Source organism: Numenius arquata, chromosome 9 (assembly GCF_964106895.1).
Source record: "Numenius arquata chromosome 9, bNumArq3.hap1.1, whole genome shotgun sequence".
In the NCBI taxonomy this organism is placed as follows: domain Eukaryota; kingdom Metazoa; phylum Chordata; class Aves; order Charadriiformes; family Scolopacidae; genus Numenius; species Numenius arquata.
In genome coordinates, this window is record NC_133584.1 from 10,355,699 (window position 1) to 10,376,046 (window position 20,348).

At 41.6% G+C, this 20,348-nt stretch overlaps 1 protein-coding gene across 1 annotated transcript in view; it reads right to left on the reverse strand.

The window, feature by feature from the left end:
- The window catches only part of MED12L (mediator complex subunit 12L), a 148,138-nt gene that overhangs the window by 112,530 nt on the left and 15,260 nt on the right, over positions 1 to 20,348 (reverse strand). The window contains exons 7-13 of the mRNA XM_074152934.1: positions 19,875 to 20,144; positions 17,508 to 17,657; positions 16,864 to 16,963; positions 16,520 to 16,656; positions 4,844 to 4,975; positions 3,383 to 3,509; positions 1,476 to 1,690 (exon numbers count right to left, since the gene is read on the reverse strand). Coding sequence (XP_074009035.1) covers positions 1,476 to 1,690; positions 3,383 to 3,509; positions 4,844 to 4,975; positions 16,520 to 16,656; positions 16,864 to 16,963; positions 17,508 to 17,657; positions 19,875 to 20,144 — 1,131 coding nt within the window. The remainder of the gene's footprint in view (positions 1 to 1,475; positions 1,691 to 3,382; positions 3,510 to 4,843; positions 4,976 to 16,519; positions 16,657 to 16,863; positions 16,964 to 17,507; positions 17,658 to 19,874; positions 20,145 to 20,348) is intronic.

Genomic DNA, 20,348 nt, shown 5'->3' on the forward strand with positions numbered 1-20,348 from the left:
TGTGGTATCAATTTGGGGTTCCTCAATGTTAAAGAAATAGGTAAATCTGCATATTTATTCATACTTAACTGTACTACTCAGCACTCTGAATATGCTGGAGGTAAGGGGGAGGAAGGGGAAGAGGGAGAGAGGAGTGTGCGTGGGTGTGTGCGGGTAGACAACTAGGGGAAGCACAGAGGAGCAATAAGTTGTCATAGAGCAGAGACGCAGAGAAAGGAGGCGATGCACTGACACAGAAGACAGCAGGGGCCGGATGCCAAAGGACATGGGCTGTCAATGGAAGAAGCAAGGTGGTGCTAGGGCATGGAGAGACATGGAGTGACATGTCATGGAGTGACAACAGCAAGCAGCAGACACAGGCATCAAAGGCATGCAGAAAATTGAAAGTTAAACCTACTGGAAATTCCGAACCAAAATCTGCCTTAAAGTCACTCTTGTCTACATCATCAAAAATACTAGCAGTTCCTGAGTCAATGCCCATTTGTTCCATAATACTATGATCCTAATAATTGCCAGAGAGAAAAAACAAACATCAGTCACATTTCATTGAAGACCCATTTCACTGATCACAGGTAAACCCAAACATCTAACCTCTTTAAGAATTAAGTATTGATGGTAGGAAGTTTTCAAATACTGACTTTTCAATCTTTATGGTAAACCTTCATTCACAAAAGTAATTCTCAAGACTAAATCCACAGAAGCACAGAAAAGGGCAGGAGCCAAAGAGGGAAACAAAACTTTACTGTATATTCCCATGAGCAATTCTGCTCCAGAGACACCTCCAGAACAGGAACCTGACTCTGGTACCTTCCCAAGGTCTATTTCCTACTTTGTTGTACCGAGAAAGGCAACTCGTAGAAATCCCCTGTACTTCAGGGCAAATTTGGCCAGAAGACTGACATAAGAGATATACAAAAGAAATTAAAAAGAAATATCAGAGGATGCTTTAGCTGCCCACAGGATCCACATGGACTGTGCAGCAGAACAGGCTACATCTCATCACAGGAGTACAAATGTGGTCCATGGTCCCAAGTTTAAAATTGCCTTCCTCTTGCTCTAGTTTTAGAAAAGCTTATGAACTGCTCATCTGATGAAAGACTCGGGATTGCACCTGGACTGTGCACATACGAGTCATGAGGTTTGGCTTCACAGTCTCTTCACTGAATCACATCTGCAATTAAGCTTTTCCATGGGTACATTTAGAAGTCTACATTGTGCCTTGTTGTTTGTCCCAAGTTATTTAGATTACCAGAAAACTGTCACTTCAGTATATTTGTACCAAAATGGCAATATTTATAGCTATATACAGGAAAGAAACTAACGGATTACTGTCGGTCTTCTCGAAGACAGAGAAAGAGACAAGGAGACACAGATTAAAAAACTTAATATCTTATATCTAAAATACTAATGCTTCAGTGAAAATCAACGTTTAATGAAACAGTACCAAAGATGGGAGAAATAGCATGAAGTGTTACCTCCAGTTTCACGTCATGATCCTTAGAATATTGTTCATCCACAGTTTCCCCATTAGGTGAACGTGGTCTAGTAGTTGCAGTGATTGACAAGTCTCCGCGTGATATTAAAGTGCACATGTACGCATCATGGGAGAAAACATCATGCCGAGTGAATTCAGAAAAAAGCAGCACCAAATTCACAAACTCTGTCTTCTCATGGTCACTATTTGGGTCAGCTGCTCAAAAAAAAAAAAAAAATTAGACTGCAGTTTCAACTTATAAATATTTGGGTTTCAACTACCCAAATTGCAAACGCCAGCAAACTAATTTTAAAGGCCTACTAAAAATGGCTCTGGCATCCTGCACAGGTTTCTCTGTCTCTACAGAACAAACCATTTCCCATCTGATTTGCATGGTTTTGCTTTGCTGTCAGCTCCAGACACTGGACAGACTTCAGACAGCACTGGATTCCAGAGCATCCTTCCCCATACACATCTGCCCCAGTTGGGTGGGTGGGTGTCAACAGCTAAGTACAATGTTCAAATATTTCTAAAAATTAAAAAATAGAGAGAAGAAAGCGAGGACATTCCCTGTGTGAAGAAAAATTAAAGCTGAAGCTTTGGATTATAACAAGCGACCCAATGGTTGTCCTTTTCTCACAAATTATATTACTATAGTAAATGTTACTATCTTACCTATAGTACTTTTGAATTCATAACAGAAAACCTTTTAAAATTAGTTTTTTTGAACTAAAAAAATTAGTTCAATACATAACACTGTATCTATTTAGAAATTCTCATTACCCTGCAGGACAGAAGCTGTACCAGTGAGCCCAAGAGCACACCAGCTCAGGGTCAGGATTTCTCTGCAGCCCCCAAGTCCCTCACACCCAAAACTGCCCGCGGGGACCCTCTCCCTCCCCAAAGCAAGGGGGGGCCACAGGATGCCATAGGGATGAGCACCATAAAACACACACCTGCAGATCAAGTGATCAGCCCTCCTTCAAAACATAGCGGTTACATGCTTTGCATTTTTGGAGACACAGAAGCTCAACCACCGTAAAAACAATACAATACCACAAAACTTGTCCAATGCTTGAAACTCCCAAAGAATATTTAAGCAAGGAAAACATTCCCCAGGGGCTCTCCCTACCCTGCCTCACAGAGCTACCCGGGTGAAGGATGATGATGCTGCATTTGAAACAAGCACATCAGAAACACAAGCCTAAATAACACAAATAGTTTGGATGGTTTATTAAAACCAGGGTCACCACTGTCACGAAAATAGAGCACTGCCAATACCTCAGAGTCTGTAACAAATTTTTAAGAAGTTTCTCCTTTTTCGGATGTTGAGGGTTTTCAGTATCATGTTTCAAACCACTTAAAATCCCCTTGACTTTACGGGCCCCAGAAAAAAGAAAAATGCACTAACCAGCAGTACCTAAGATACCAGAAACACATGCTACAATATCAGACAGTTTTATTAGATCAAGAGATTTCATAGAGCAAACTACGATGAACAAAGTCTCTTTTCTCAATCCACTTATTTGTCAGTGAACAGCTTTCGACTTTAACACTTGGGTGTAATTTCCAAGTCAGTCACTTCGAATGTGGATGTGTCAAAAAGAGGCGAGTGTTTGATGTTAAATATGCATAGAGTGCAAGTAATTTCCCCAAATCTCTTACAGCTTAAACAAAAATAAGCATAGTTTCTGCCAATTTTCCTTTTGTGAAAAGAACAAAATAAAAATCACAGAAAGATCCTTTAGCACGGCAGGAGATTTAAAAAAAAATGCGGGTGTATTAAAATAGAGCAGGTAATCATGGAAACTGTGAAACACTCACTCCAGCAAAACAAAAACTTCAGCAGCCAGACAGCAGACCAGTTGCTTCTGACCTACTTTGGAATATAGATTAGTTAATACTCACATAATGAGGGAGCTTGTGTATCTAAAAACCTTAGCAGGACATTCTGAAAAACAGGAAGACTGGAACCTGTCAAGGAGGCTGAAGACAGAGATTCCTTTTCATCTAGGACTTCAGATTCACCACATCTCTGCACAGTTAAATAAATAAAAAAGCATGTATCTACACACAAACGCAAATAATATTCCCACAATTTGCATCTGAGGCAACTATACCTGCAATTTTTTCCTACCTCTTCATAAAATCCAACTTGCTCTAGAACGACAGGTTTTTCCCATTACCTGGTTTGGTTATTTCTAAGGTGTTTTATTTAATCACTTTGGATTACTTATTGAAAAGGAATGCCTGAGACATGTACCATTATCTGCAATGACACGGTTTCATATAAAAGCAAAAATTTAAGATACAGAACTTCCAGGACCAACGTGAATACAAAAGGTAACTCCTCTTGTTTGTATAAATTACACTAAGTATAATACTAACCAGGGCAAACATCTCTGCTTTGAGTGGATTTCAGTGCTAGTGAGGCAAAAGCAAAACCATAAGCTCCCACCCCCCTAATTAATGGTTTGTGGTGAGGAGCGGACAAAGCAGAGAGGCTTTGGAAAGTAAAGTCTTTTTGTACCTCACGCTGTCTGCACAGCTGCACTTCTGAGAGTGCTCTCATCTGTCTGTCCCCGCACCCAGGCTGAAGAGACAGCACTTTCCTGGGGACCCTTTTCTAGGAAGAGCGTCTCCGGTGCTGCTCGGATGCAGGTGACGCCAAGGCAGCCATGCTTTGGGCTACGGGGAATATCGCTGGCCCAGAAAGCTGCAGCGAGGCCACAGTGAACACACTGCCTCTCTTTAATCCCCACTACAGAGCAGACTGAGTATTACTGAAGTTTCAAGGAGAAGTGTCAAGTTTATGCAAGCTGGAGTAGGATCATTTGCCACAACAGACAGACAGCAGTTTACATCAAAGATGTCACTACGGTGTCTCTGGTGAAATGTTTCATTTCCCCTGAAAACAAAGGAGTTCTACAGAATGCAAGATTTCAAGTTACACTCAAATTTTGCCTTAAAACGGATCTTAGTTTTGGAACCTTCCCAAAGACTCCCACCGGCTGAATGGCCCTGCCCCACCAGCCGAATGGCCCTGCCCCCTCTTTTTAAGGGACTCCAGATACTGTGGCACTCCATTATTTGAGGAAGTAGTTCACAGAAGTAAAACACTTCAAACAAACAGACATAAATCGGCTAACTTAGACCATTCTGAGTTACCCTTCTTATTTCAAAAAGGCAGCTTTTTCATTTTAAGTTTATCTAGAATATTAAAACTGTAAATTGATGACAAAAATCCCCAGTGCTCCAAATGCCATCAAACTTACTTGTTCTGTAATGAGACTAAAGTGATGTTTCCTTAGAAATATCTTACTTTTTAAGCATACTGTTCATGCTAGTCTAGAAGTAGAAAAAACTTACTTCTGCTTCAATTTCTGCTTGCCTCTTCTCCAGGAGCTTGGCTACAGCCATGGCCCTGTGCTTACCGGATCTTTTACAGCTCACAGCCCATTCACAAAGCAGCGTTACCACAGCTTCGTCGTTCGGGGCTACCTGTTCAGGGCAAGAACAAAGACAGAAAACCATTTCACCCACACAGCCAACAGGCTTATTTCCGAGCAGACAGCTTGCAGCAATCAGTGTTCTGGGGGATGAAGACAAAAGCTGGTCTTTGTTCTTTGTAACTGAGAGATGCACGTTTGCTTTATTTGTAGTGTGTTCAAATGAAATATAATCTGGAAGCCAAAGAGGAAAATCTCAGTTTTCACACTGCTGATACTCAAATCAAAATTTTCATTTATTGTAATGTTGCTTCACAAAACCAGAAAAGGGCGATTTGCTTTATAAGCAAGAGAAACAGGAAAAGCACACCATACAGAGCCTCTCAACCCAATTAACCACACAGAATTTACACCTTCCGTCTTCCAAACCTCCTTTGTTTCTACACCATTACTTGCATCCCACTGACACATTAAAACACAAACCAAAACACCCTAACCTCTAAAGGTGTATCTCTCAGATAACTAAAGTTAAATCGAGCTCTTTGGGAGGTTTTTATTTCTGACCCAACATAGACATTTTTTGGAAACAGTATATGTCTTTAGAAAATCTGTGTTTACAGAATAGCGATGGGATATAGTCTGCTTCTATCTATTAATTATTTATCCAATCTCTGTTTCCATTAACCACCCACATTTTGGAAGTATTTTTTTCTTGTGTGCTGCTGAACTGGATCTGCTGAACTTCCTCGCTCCTGCCCAAGCTGGCTACCATTTCTGAACACCTAACCGTAAGACCAACCTGCAAATTAAGCAGATGTGATTTTTCTTCTTTCCCAAAGATTAGTGGAAACTACACTTATAAGTAAACATTAGAAGGGCTGGAGTCAAGCACGGCACCCTCAGAAAGATAATACCTTTTTCAGAGTGATCAAGTATTACAGACCCACAAGCACGGAAGTTACTGATTCAAAGCTATCCCAAGCGTCCTCCCCCAAAACACAAAAAACAACAGTATGCTAAACAAGGCTGGTGCACGCGTCAGAGAAGTTTCCTGTAAATATGCTTCAACAGGCGAGCAAGAGATACTAAGCAATTAGGGGGGGGAGGAGTGGAGGGAAGATGGGAAAATGTTTTTTCTTACCCAAATGAAGTGACATGGTAATGTCACCACTGTCGTGGTTAGGTGCAGTCAGCTAACAACAGAAGTATGGATACTATTATTTATTTTTTTTTTGAAGGCAATGCAGAACACCTGAAAGAGTCTGATCTTCACACTGACTTCTTTCACTTTCTGCTAACAAAGAGAAACCACGCCAACAAAAATGAGCGCTTCTGTATCTCAAGCAGGAGACACCAACTCGGAGCTCAGGCAAAGCATATCAGGTCACACGTCCCCTGAAGCTGCACCTGCGCTGCATCGCATCCTGCGGCATCCCAGGGACAGCAACACAGGACCTCTCTTGCCCTCTTTCTCACGCAAGGAACAGCATCTCTCACAGAACGGCCGAGCAGGTTGTCTTCTCCAGCAAGGAGCAGGTGGTGCTCCTACAACCAAATCCTTTCGGAAAAGTAAAGGAGGAAAGCCTTGAAGAGGTGTGGCAATGGGGCACCAACACCAAAAGGTCAGAGCTCACTGTGCTGGGGCAAACACAGACAGGGAAATCCTGGCAAGAGACATTTAAAAGAAGACTTACACAGGGAACTTCTGAAGGAAAAAATGGTTATAAAACTTTTTTGCTCTGGACTAAAGAGAAGGGCTTAAGTTGTTTTGGGAAACGTCAAATCGTAGAAGAAAACCAGCCAATTTTTTTGGCTTTCAATTATTTTCCACTCGAGAGAAACGAGGGTGCTTTTCCTCCAAGGAATACACACGCTGTGCAAACATTGCCAGCACACAGACAGACACTGAGGTATACATATGCATGTGCACATGTACAAATATTTCCTTCAGACGTTGCCTGAGATACTAAGCCAAGAATATCAGCCTGTTACTCAACTGTCCTCGGAGCGATGCTCAACTATACTTAGCAATGAAAAGCAACACCACCGCAGCCTGCAGCCGGTGAGCAAACCACTTCCACTGCTGCCGCTCCCGCTGCTCAGGGGAACAGATGTTTAAGCCCTATGACAAACGTGAAAACAGCCCAAAGTAAAACTCCGGTCACCATATACAAGAACACACAAATAAAATTCAAATCGAATTCCCTGTGCCCATGTTTTTGGAGTCCTCGTGAATATTACTTGTGACTTTGTGCCTGGCCACAACGAACACACGACTCGGCAGGGCTCGAGCTTGCCTGCGCCACTGAGCCCTCTGGTCCCCAATGGCCATCGCTCTGTTCAGTGAAATGGGAGCAAGTCCACGAACAGGCACATCGGGGAGGCAGGTTTCATCAGACTAACCTACCACAGGGTGGGCTCCCATGTCCCCCAGAGCCTCTGCACCCCCAGGTTACAAAGCCAGATGCCAGGAGGCCACAAGCATTTGTAATCAGACATGCTGTGTGTACTTAGAGGTTGTAATTAACAGGACACCTCGTTTGAATTGCACACCCAACTGTCTACGATCAAGGGCTAAGGCTTATTATTCACCCAAGCACATTTCTTTCATGTTTGGTTGGTTGTTTTACAGTCTTTCATGAAGCTTACTGACAATGAGTGCAGTGGAAACTAAGTAATATTGTGATTAACAGTAAATTGCACATTTAGAGTTTTAGGCATTAAACCAGCAACAGCCACTGTCTTTTTTTTTTTTTGTCTTTTTTTTTGTTAAAAAAAAGATTACATAAATGATTTATTTGATAGCCCAAAGAAAAGAGAAAACTCAGGGCAAGCTGACCTTTTTCTGTTAAAGCTGGATGTTATTTCAGTTATTTCAAGAAATGCTGTGAATTCTTACTTCTGAACAGCACTTCCATGTGTAGCTCTGTATTAAAATTCTCTTTTTGCAAATTTTTGTCTTATTTGTCAAAAGGGACAAATAAAGGACAGTCCTTTGTGCTTACAAGAAAGTAACATGAAATTATCCTGATCAGGACTGCATTGAGGTCTACATAAACTAACTACAGATTCGTTCCAAGTCTGTTCTACCTGAACTTCAGGAGATTTCAGAGAATGGCTGATCATCTTCAAGCAGCTTATTTTCAAGGGACAATCTGATTTTTTGGGGTGGGAGTGGTGGAGGTGGTGTTAAAATTAAAAAAACTAGAAAGAGACAGCTCTACAGTTAAGAAAAGGCAGACAGTTAATTCTGTTTCTAAATGGAGTAATTTGCTATCACTGTGATATTTATTAGTGCAAAAATATAAAAATAACTCCCCAATTCTACACCTACATTTTCAGAGACGTAGAATCCAACATCACCATAAATCAAACAGTTAGAAGTGATTACACACCTTAAAAATCACAGTGTTGATACTGCAGTTTCACATATATGCAGAACATAACCTCTTTTGAAGGGAAAAAGGCCCACCATAAATACTTGAAACATCAAGGTGTTTATCCACCTAAGAATTTCAACCACACCACTTTTAAGTACCTAAAAACAGTGAGTTTGGTTTTAGGAACCGATACATCCAGGCAACTAAAAAAAAAAAACAAAAGTTATTCAAGTGCAGTAATTATTTGAACCCTCGAGGCAGACTTTTGTCAGGCAAGTTGGTATCACCAGAGCCATTCCCATACGTTGGGCTCTTGGAACATGGGGCCCTGCAGCAGCTGAGAAAACTAAAGTTGAAGTGTCTAACCATCAAATACTTTCTTTTGCTTTTGACTGAAAATAACAAATACATTTAGAAGCTGTATCAAGTCCCTGCAACATAAATAATTATCCAAAGCCCCTACAGTAAGCACACCTCTATAGCAGTAGGTGGGCAGCGGAAAACCATGCTAACCAACCCACAGCTCGTCCGTAGAGCCACAAACTGAAAAATGAGTTAGTCCAACACTGGGAACTCCAGCGCCAAGTGCTCGCTGCCTTCCTGAGCGCAAACAGGGTGTGCTGCTCTGGGGCGGCAGCAGCCCATGACGCTGATATCACACGGGGGAGAGCTCAAGCTGCCGGTCCCACCGCATGCTGCAGGACTTCCTTCCTCCCCACGCTGCCTCCCGATAGCTGCACCTCACAGTTCCCTCCCTTCCGACACCATGTTTACTTAAACATGCTAAGAATGCGACCAAGTAACACCTCTCAGAATAATCAGGTTCAGGATTTGTCTAATTTGGGATCTTGTACCTGCAGATGGTCTGGCCTGGAAAAGCACAGACGACATTTCAGAGGGGCTCAAACTACTGCCTTGAAGAGTAGCATTAAGATCACATTAGTACCCTTAAAATTTCAGGGACAGGAAAACAAAAAGATCAGTTTGCACGTTACTTAATGTTTACATTTTGTAGGGAAGACAAGACGTAAGGCGCTGGAGCAGAGAACAGGCGTGGGTAGGCAGGAACTGCAATTCCCTTGGGCTGGGGGAAGCTCTCCCACAGCTGAGACCCTTCCTCGAGATTCCCAAAATTTCCACTGTACTAATGAAAGAAAAACACTTCAGGGTGGCATCAAAGGGGAGGGATTATCTACATCAGGTAGCACAGACCTTCGAAGGAAGATTTCAAGTTTAGACAACTCACTCACAACATTTGTCATTTAGCCACAACCCGAAATAGCTGCAACCTTCTGAAAGCCACCAGGCAAACCCTTTCAGAGAAAAACAGGCCTCATTCCCAGCAACTTATAACTGGAGGAGAAGGTGGGTGAAGAAAAGAAGAAAAAAGTTGTTTTGGTTTTATTTGAAAAAAAGCACCACAATTAGCAAAACAGGAAAGTATTAAAAGGAAAGTATAAAACATTACTGTTCCTGATAGGTTTGGAAATAGGAAGCCAATTATTAAAACTCCGCTTTCCATAACTCTAAGCCCTTTTCCCACTAGTCCTTGCTTTCATTATTTATTTAGAATTTGCTATTAAGGCCACCGTTGACGCACCTGGACTGCAGGAGTTATCGTTTTGTGGCGGCGGCAGGAAGAGCAGGGCGTAACGCCCAGGAGCTCAAATCACTCAGCAAAAGGAAACCCCAACCTCCTCTCACCTCACGGAAACCTCTCCAGAAAGCAGCCAGGTGTGTGACTCAGTGCCGCCGGGGAATGCCCGTGCCGTTTGTCACCGCTGCTCACCGGGCTGCCACGTACGCCGGGGAGCTGCCGCCCAGCCCAGCTCAGCCCAGCATCCTCCCTGCGCTGGGAGCCGCTTACGGGAACTCGCCGCCTCTCACCGTGGCTGCTGGCCTCAACACCTTCAAGGGAGAGTGAGGAACAGCACCCGAGAAGCCTTTCCTCCTGCCCCAAGACACACTGCGGCTTCCTGAGTTAAAATGGGGGGGAAAAAAAGCTTGTAGCAGATGTACTCTTACTCCAGTCACAGGTGCCTGCAGAGGATATAAACAAGATACTTTGTATATACATATATATATGTGTGTGTTTGTATATATGTATATACATATGTATATACACACACAGTTATATGTATGTGTGTATATATATTTATATGGTTATTCCTGTTCCTTTCAAAACAGAAAGATACTGAAAACGCATTCAATCAAATCATTCAACAAATCTCAGCAGGGGCTTATTACAAGTCAAGTCTGTTTCGCAGGAAGCCAGGCTGTCCTTATATCATGAGGAAGGTTAACAAAAAACCCAACAACAAAGAAAATACCGATTGCTTCCTAGTATGACAGAGTTCAGTCTCAAGACATAGAGCTTCTTTATTTCTAATGTTGTAGAATTCCATCATTTAAGAACGTTCCCTTTAAATACTAAGGCCTTTTTGAAAGGTAGACTATCTAAATAAATTTTTAATCACAATTCCAGTTAGCATTTTCAAATTAACTCCTCAGCAAAATAAAATTAACATTTTAACATTGAACTCCCAGTCTGCCTTCCAAGAAGACAAGAAAGAGTTTTCAGAAGCCATATTTTTATTAAAAGAGACAAAGGCGGCATACAATACAGCATTTATTAGTACAACCCACCATTCTAAAGAGAACAGGTGAGGAAAGACAACAAGAGACAGGAACAAAAGCACTCTCTGATTTTTGTAGGAAAAAGATGGGCCTGTGCCATCCACAAATTCCTGGCTCAGAATCCCAAATCCACGCAAATCAGCTCCGCTCACAGAACAGTCAGGGAAGCCCATTCCATTTGAAAACACATCTGTGTATCTGCAACAGGAGCTCTCAAGGTGTACTACTCTCTGTGAAAAAATTGTCCTTAAAAATTTGGGGTTTTTAAATGAACTAAATGCATGCACTGACACCAACAATGCAGTCTAAAATATGGAATATGAAGAAATGCCTCTGACTGCAGCCCAAGAGGGACAAAGTCATTACAGGACTGTTGGCAACCTCTACACATCGCAGCACTAACAACAGTTCAAAGACAAACCTTTTTATTGGAATACAATTTGCATATTTGCATTAAGCTATGAGACCACGTTCAAGAAAATATTACGCACAGCTTTGAAGTTGTCTCACATAAAAAGAAAAAACAAGTTGTGTGTTCTTTTTGAGGACCCCATCACTTAAATAAGTCATAGAATAAATTTTTCCCTCCAGAGAGATTTTGTACTTTTAACTCCCTTACACACCCTTAGGTGAGCAGGAATCTGACGTTGGATTTACTGAAATAATAAAGGGTGAAAATACCCACACAAATAAGCTTCAGATACCTAAGCAATTCAAACAACTGAGCAAATGCTAAATGCATTATTTAAAATATTACAAGAACGCTCAGAACATGTTCTATTTTCTCACTGTTTGTGGAAACAGACTCTGATTCTGCAGGTATTTCAATCCATATAATTTTGCTCATCCTGTCTCTCTCACCTGTCATGCATCCCAACACGCTCAGATTCAGGTCCCTTACATAGCAGCAAACTGTTAAATTGTAGCTTATTAATGAAAAAGGCATCGTTAGACCTCCTTTCCCACAGACACAGCGGGCTTGGGTTTTTTTGTTTGTTTGTTTGATTTCCAGCAAAGTCATCTCAGAAAGACAAATATTAACTCTCTGCATTTGTAACAAGCCCTATTCGTGAGAACCAAGTTCAAAACAGGACTTTTTCACTCTAAAATGAAAAACATCTCTTGACATCATAAGAATTCGGCTGGACTTCAAAGACAACATGAGAAGCAAGACCTAAATACAAGTTCAGAGACTTAAACTTTAAAAGCAATCCGAGTGCACAAATATCCATGAAGTTTCAGGAATCTACATAACGATTTCAAGAAATTCAGTAACAATCCTTAAAAATCAAGTGCTCTCTCCTTTCATCAATTTACCACCGCATGCTTAGTAGAAAATACTGGTATGAAGTTTCCTTTAGTAGGTATCCCTCCCGCTGCTTAGGTGTATTTCAAGCTGTACTTAACCAAATTGTATTTTTCTACACAGGAGACTGACAAGTTAAAAAGTCTTGCCAACCATTCTAAAACAAAACAAATTAAGGGGGGTGGGGGGTGAAAATATCCTTTCTCAATTCTCTGCCTTAGTTGTACCTGTGAAAGACTATGACAGATAATAAAATACAAGTAGAGCGAAAGTTAGGCAAGAGTTGAGTGGGTTTAAGCCACAGGAAGATGACAGGTGAACTGAAAGAAGAGTTTTCACAGACATTATGAAAACATTGCCGTTGCATTCTCCAGCTCACTCGTCTGAGGGCTCTATTTTTGCACAAATTGACTCAAGCCTTCAGAGGGAGTGATCTTTAAAAGAGGGTGGAGAGAAACCAAAGGTGTGCTAAATCTAGATGAGCGCAACACAATTTTACTGTAATTTAAAACTGTATGGTAGAAATACAAACGGTTTACTGGATTTATTTATTTAAAGATACCTCTGCAATAACCACCAGTGGTAATCATTCTGGAGCTGTACACAAGAGATGTTTTGAGTAAAGGAAATGTCAGATGGAAAATACCTGCGGCTATAAATAAGCCCAATAGTTTTCTCTGCAACACCATCTCAAACGAAAGCGAATTTACCGCTTTATGCCACGTTACAGATTTCTAGATTTCAAGTCCTCCTACTCAGCCAAATCTACCGAGAAACTCTATACAAGTCAGTGAAGCAGAATTACAAAGAATACCCTTGTATTACTCACTGTGTACATGGTCATACTCACAAGGTAGCATTATTCTTACCATATTAATGCTGATATTTTTATTGGCTGTCAGACCTTCACACCAAATGAATTCAACAACTGTTATTATCACTTGGAACTTCATGGATAAAAAGCTGAGCACCTGACAGATACACTAAGTGCTATTATTTGGGTTGCACAGAGTCTGATTAAGGCTCAGACAAAGCTATTCCTACGAGATTACACAGGGTCCATCACTCTTTAAGACACAGAGAAGTCAGTGAGAAACTGCAACGCAATTCTTATCTACTATTTAAAGTCTGGTTCATAATTCAGCATTTAATAATGCAATCACTGCTCCTTCATGCTAAGTCTTCTCCAAGTCACTGGAAAAGCACTGGATTCTCTTCCCACTTCTGTGATCTCTCTCTAGGTAAAGGATGGAGGGTTTGTTCTAGGTCTGGTCAAAATGTGGATTTAACATGACATTTTCCCACACACCTTCAGTCTGCCACCTCTGTCATATGCAACATGACACCCAAAATCTGAGCTCTGTTCAATGCCTGCCGCTCATCTGCCCTATTTGTCCTACTCCAATTCAATGCAGAGCCGCAGCTCAGCCCCTCACTCCACATTTCTCTCCATTTTGCTCTCTCATGTTCTGTCACCATTGTCACCAGATCCCAGCCTTCAGCACCATTCCTCTGCATCTCCTCATGGAATGAAAGGCAACTCTTCCCCCTGCAGGGCCCAGGATACCTGGCCTGTCACCTAACCTGTCTATACCCACCTACCCTCCCTCATTCCAGCCCCTTCCCCCAAGTTTTACTTTTGCTCTGACACTTGGGAGTCATGAGTTATGTATTAAAACAATTCTGGAGAAATCAATAGTGTGTATAAAAGCAGCATCCTGAGCACATTTCTCTGTTTTCAGTCTCCCTCAGAACCTAAGTAATTTGTAGCAGGAGCCACCTTCCTTCCATTCCAGCATGTTCCCAGTGCTTTGGAGCACCACTTTCACGTATACTTCCCCTGGCATCATTTGCAGTCATCACGACAATGTTTGGCAATCCAGCAGGAAAAACGGACAGGAAATAGGTTCCAAACATGTTCCAGTCGGCCTCACATCAAAACAGGGGTAGCAGATAGCTGTCCTTCAAAGCTTTAAATAACGACATCAGTAGGCAGACATCCTAGTGATGGACATCTTATTTACAAAATAGAACTCCTTAGATGAGTTGCCAGCTGAAAACAGAGCGTACACAACCTTGTAACTTTTGGCCTTTTCTGCCAAGAAAAAACAGCCTACATTTATTAAGAAGGAAAGAAGGAAATAGAGAGAAAAAGAGACAAACAGCATTGCGTGTGGCAACACCCTTGTGTGCTTAACCTTGCAGCGCCGCAGCCGATGCGCAGTTGGTGCGGGGAGGCGCCGACATCCAGCAGCCGCCGAGCAGCTCCACAGCCCTTCTCTGGGACATGGGGCAGGGCTGTGCCCCACACGGGCGTCCACCACCAGCCTGCCCGGCAGGTAAGTGCTAAACACTACACTGGCCACTCGAATGTAACGTTGGAAGTTCAAACATCAAAATGCCCAAGAACCATCAGTCGGGCATTCAGCTTCCCAAGGCAACCTCCTGTCTCGCTGCCGAAAGTTAAGCTCCAGCCAAGCAACAACTAACAGTCTTGAAAACTCCAAAGGAGGAGAAGAAGCTGCAGATAATTTAAAAGTTTGGTTTCACATCAGCTCTAGACCCAGGTAAGGTAAGACTGAAACCTTCAAAATTAAGTTTTCTCGTCTCAGAAAAAAGTCAGCATCTTCTTTGCTTCTGCTCTCCCTACGGTCTCCTGTGACTACTGTCCAAACGTAGGCACATCATCACTTACATATGATAATGCTTTATTCCTACTCAGCATTCGTCATCTCAGAGCAAAATGTTATGCCATCAGAAGATAGGTAGCCCTGCAAATTAACCAGACAGACCTTCATAAAAATGTATGGTACCCAGAACTGGGGAGCCCACCTTTGGGGCCAAAACAGGCATGTTCTCAAGGCATCCCAACCTCAAATCATCAAGTACCATAAACCAAAGGCAATAATAGCAGACAATCTACAATAAGAACAGAGTAATTACCTTAACTACCTTACTTTCAGAAGTTTCCCTACCAACACTGCCTTTTGAAGTACAAAGAAATGGTGTATTAGTAAAATGGTAGCTGGAAGTCAGAAAATCTTTTTGGAATACAGACAGGGAGAAGGAAAAAAAGATACAAATAAAACAGCAGAAGAGCAACAGCACAGAACCACATCATCTGACCCCAAAAGCAGATGAAGACAAAAAGCCAGCACTCAAACGCTAAAGCATATCACACCCTACCCATTTTAAAAATACAAAAAATCTTGTGTGTTGAACTCCTGATTTCATCCAAGCACTCGGGTTAAGAACTTTCAGCAACTTCATCTGCATGCTCTAACAGCTCTCCTTCCTCTGGTTCTCTCTCGTTACCATAATAGTGTATTTGAAATACAAAGACAACTCTGGCAAGCATTTCACTCCTACCTGCCAGTTCTGAGCTTCACGTCCAGAGTTTGTTGGCAGGTATATCTCCCTGGAAATCCTTCCAGAGATGTTATCCCCCCCAACACTATATTTTGCTTGTTTACTGCAAAGTCATTAAAATGCTGATTGACAATTATTATGCAGTATTTCTGTGCAATAGAGCATCTTGAGTTATGACCATCATCACTGAGAACATATAGTCATGACAAAAAAACAGGCGTATTCAAAAAATAAGCCATTTTGCATAAAGGTTTTTAAAAGATTAACATGAGCAGCTATGACATACTCACTAATATTTTCCACTTTAAAATTTTACTTCAACAGTGTATTATTAAAGCTGGCTATTTCATCTTTTCCCCAAACACTTTCAAGGGAAACTCAAGAGTTTGACATTATACATAGGCCCAGTGGCAACAAAAAAAAAAAAAGAAAAACCCAAAAAACAAACAAACAAACAAAAGTAAAATGTTAAAAGTTTCTGATAAAGTCTTTTGTGATCTTTGAAAATGGTCCTAGGAGCACAAATACCAAAAAATATAAAAGTATGTAGTTTTAGAATATTTTACTATACTTAATAACTTATTAATTTACTACTTTCTGCAACAGATACAAAAGTTATCAAACAATAATTCAGAATTTTACTTGACAAAAACCAAAACCCAAACAACACAACCTTGATAGATCATTTCTCCAAAATGAGGTTTATAGTACATAGAACTGAAAAATTCAACTACAACAAAGAGCTGTTTTCTCCTAATAAACCAAATGACAAATAGTAAAGAAAAAACACACCAAGAAAGCGCAAAGCTTCTTTATCAAATATACACATAGACACAATTCTCATAAGTAAAAAGAAAATCCATTGTCTACAGATCAGGAAGTGAGAGGAGAATGTAGCCGTTACCTCTTGGTTATCTTTATTCTGATTTGCCCAGAAAATCTTATGATAAAGCGTCTCCATTGAATTGCTGGAATCTGATCTGTCAAAACAATGCCGATCCAACACTTCTAAGGTGTGCAAAACTCGGCTGATGGTCACCCCTAGAGATGGCAGTTAGAGAGGAGGGCGGGGGGGAAGGAAAAAAAAGACAGGGGGAAAAAAGGTTTACACAGGAAGTCATTGCATTACATCCATCTGTAAAACCTATTACTAGATTTAATCACAATGCAACAGGATTGTAGTCAAGGAAGAAGAACAGATGTAAACCCTAAAGCTCCCAACGTTTGTTTCATTTTGAGTTGTCTTACCTGCAGTTGATTCTTGGCACTTGTCAAAAGACCACCGCACCTCCACAGCGCGACCCCTTTGTTTTATCTGCTGTTCTACTTCATAAATCTTTGCCCGAACCTGTAAAAGAGATAGTTGCTAATTAGCTAGTTGCAGGAAGTCTCAATTTTCATTTCAAGCTTGTGACAGCTTTCTCAGCAGGAGCAAGGTACCCTATGGTGTTCCACAACAGTCCTTACATTTGGGAACAACAAGCTGAAGTACGTTCTGTTCAAATGCTTTTGTCTGTTACGAACCATCTCGTACAATAAAACATAAACATCTTTTCCTTACATTCAACCCAGCAAAAGTTAACTTTCAGCGTGTCTGAAAAGTTGCATCTCACAATACAGATAAACCAAGCTTCCTCTTACTTGCCATTTTATATCTTAAAGTAATTTCAGTTTAATAACAGAAAACATCTGAACATAAATAAAATTCCTGACGTTTTCACAAAATCAGTACCTGAATGAAGTACCAAGTAAGGTCATCAAAAACTAGCACAACACTAATCTTGAAACTAGACCTACAGAAATACCTAAACTTTACTCTAGTCCTAATGATCACAAATTACTGTTTGATATATAAAAGAGATCTTAATAATCTGACAATGAATAAAGCTTACCTGCTGATTAAACGTGGAATTTCCACCTGGCATAGGTAAACTAGATGGAGCAACTTGAAGTAAATCCAGAGGTGAGCCTGGATTAACGTTCTTATTTTCATTTGTGGAATAATTCCACACCAAGGCACTTGGGCAACAAAGAGTTACAGTCTGCAAGCAATCATACAAAACAGAAGTAATTTCTTTGTCTAAACACGTGTGATAGACAATACCAATAATAAGAGAGTTCATGACACTAGAATCACTTTTGGTCTAACTACTACAGTGAAAGGAACAAAAAGACGAGCCTATGCACAATTACTTCAAAACATTCATTTGAGAAAATTCAACTACTATATTATCTTCTTTCTTCGTTATTAAAAAAATATTTAAATATATACTTCTACAATTCCCATTTGTATTGCTTTCAAAACGCTGTCAAAAAACATCACCAAAGGTTAATTTCAGTTAGAGTCTTTCCATGAAACGTGAATGGGCTTTCGAAAAAATAAGTCATTTTGGTGTTCAGCTTACAGAAAGAAGCTACATGTGAAAAAAATTAAAATTTAAGAAATTAATTAAAATAAACTCTTCTGTCAAGATTTAAAAGCACAGAACAGTCATTGAAATGCACCATGAACTTAAGATTTACTTCAAAAGAAAGATTTTTGCATTGACAGGCTTCAAAACAGTCATTTTACAATGGCTTGTCAGCAGGTACCTATTACCCTGCAGCATTTGGTACTGTACAGAGCAAAAGCAGAATGCTTTGGTGTTGTGGGGTCAGACATAAATGTCATCTAAAATGATGGAAGTTGATTCATCTTATAGGTGTTTATTTTTGAGACTGCTGGATTACTTCTTGGGAAGCTCCCCTAGTCCGTCCAGATCTGGATTACAAAGCAGCACTTCAGCAAAGGCATTGCCTGGAGAAATGCTCCTCTGAAAAGACAGAGAGTTTGTCTGAACCCAGGCTGTCCCCTGGACCTGCTTGGTGGCACAAGAGAAAGAGGCAGAAAAAAAGAGCAAACACACACACGTACACAAACCCAAAGAGTACAGGAAGACCAGAAAGACAACCAGCTGTGTTGCTAGCAGAGAAAAGCTGTACAGCTGCCAGAGTACACAAGTGTACCCCAGCAGTCCAGGATGGAGACAAACGCTGACATTCCCAGGACATTCCATGTTCAAGAGGGAAAAAGTCACAGCACACTGAGAGCCAGACGGGATCTTACTTCCTGACTCACGCATCCTCAGCAGAGGGAGGGATGTGGATATTCTCCCTCTTTCTTTCCTCAGATAGCACGAGTGAGCCTTCCCTGCATACAACCCAGCCTGCCTCCAAGCTCTGAACTTCCCACACTGCAACAACTGTAGGGAAGCAGCAGCCCCAGAGAGGGAGCTACGTACCACGACAAAGTGCTGTTCCAGCACCGGAACAGGCTGCCCAGAGAGGTGATGGAGATGTTAAAAATCCAGCTGGACATGGTCCTGGTGAACCTGCGCTAGCCAACCCTGCCTCAGCAGAGGGGTGGGCAACATCATCTGAAGAGGTCTCTGCCAACCTCACCCGTTCTGTGATTTTGTGATCCCAAGAGCACCAGCATACTCCTGGTACCACCACCAGGGCATCTCTGCAACCCCCAGAGACAGACAACTGAGCAGGCAACAGCAGGAGGGCTTGAGGAAGTCTCACCAGGTCAGCACTCAGAAAGGCAAACAACTGCAGCTCATCAAACAAGTCCTTTTTTAGAAAATAATTACTCTCTTGACAATTCTGCTATTGCCGAGCAACAAGCGCAAATGAACAGTCTCTTCTGTTCCACAGTTTTAAGAACTGTGGAAGTTGATAAGGCAATATAAACTGCTCGTAATTCTGACAAAACCAAAATGAAGCAGCCTGCGGCGGCACCAAGCATCAGAGACAAGTTAGAAAAAGCAAGGAAATCCTCAAAGGTCGGAGCTTTCAGGGGTCAGTATGGTGCTGTCTTCTGTCCCACCTCACTCAGCAGACAGTCAGGGTCTGGCAGAACTGCACAGGTTCACTGGGATGAGAATGTGATAAGATACGCAGAGCATTACTGCAACAAGAAACACTCCATCACAGAGGGAAGGCTTGGCCATCCCTGGCAGCAAAGTCGCTCCTTCCCACAGCAGAGGTGCAGAGACACGGACAGCACAAGCTTCTCCAGGTGGTTCCACCACCCTATCTCAGACAGTGTGGAGAATCCACCCTCCTGCTCCCCCCAGACCCACCCAGCCCTCACCTGGACACAGATACATTTCAAACCACAACAATCACACTTTGTCACACAGAAAAAACACAGTTTTCCAATAAACTGAATGGTTATAGCCTTGAAAACAAAGAGCAACAGAACATTGGCCTACCTGCAGCATACAACTAAGTCCATACACCAGTGGACGGTGTTGAGGGCAGGAGAGGAAATCCGAGCAGGCCAGCTGTACTGGGCTCACCACGGGACCCGGGGCAGTCGGACTTGGGGCTGCCAGAGGAGGGTTACTTGGTCCAATAATCATATGGGGAGAGTGTGCAGGTACAAGGTTAGGACCATCGCTTAGTAATAAAGATAGGCGTCTGGCACAAAAATAAGCAAGGCGACGGGATAGGTAAGCTGACTGAACAAACTCTTCCGAATACTGAAATTTAAAAAAAAGGTATAGTTTACTGCACAGTCTATTCCATGTATTTATCTTCTTTAACAATTTAACATCGAACATGCATAAACTAGAAGGGATTACCTCCAATATTTAAGAGCCCAGAAGTTAAAAAAGAAAAGAGCACCTCAAATATGAATCTATAATCTGTCTCTTAAAAATTTCATCTTCACTCCAGGACCCGTT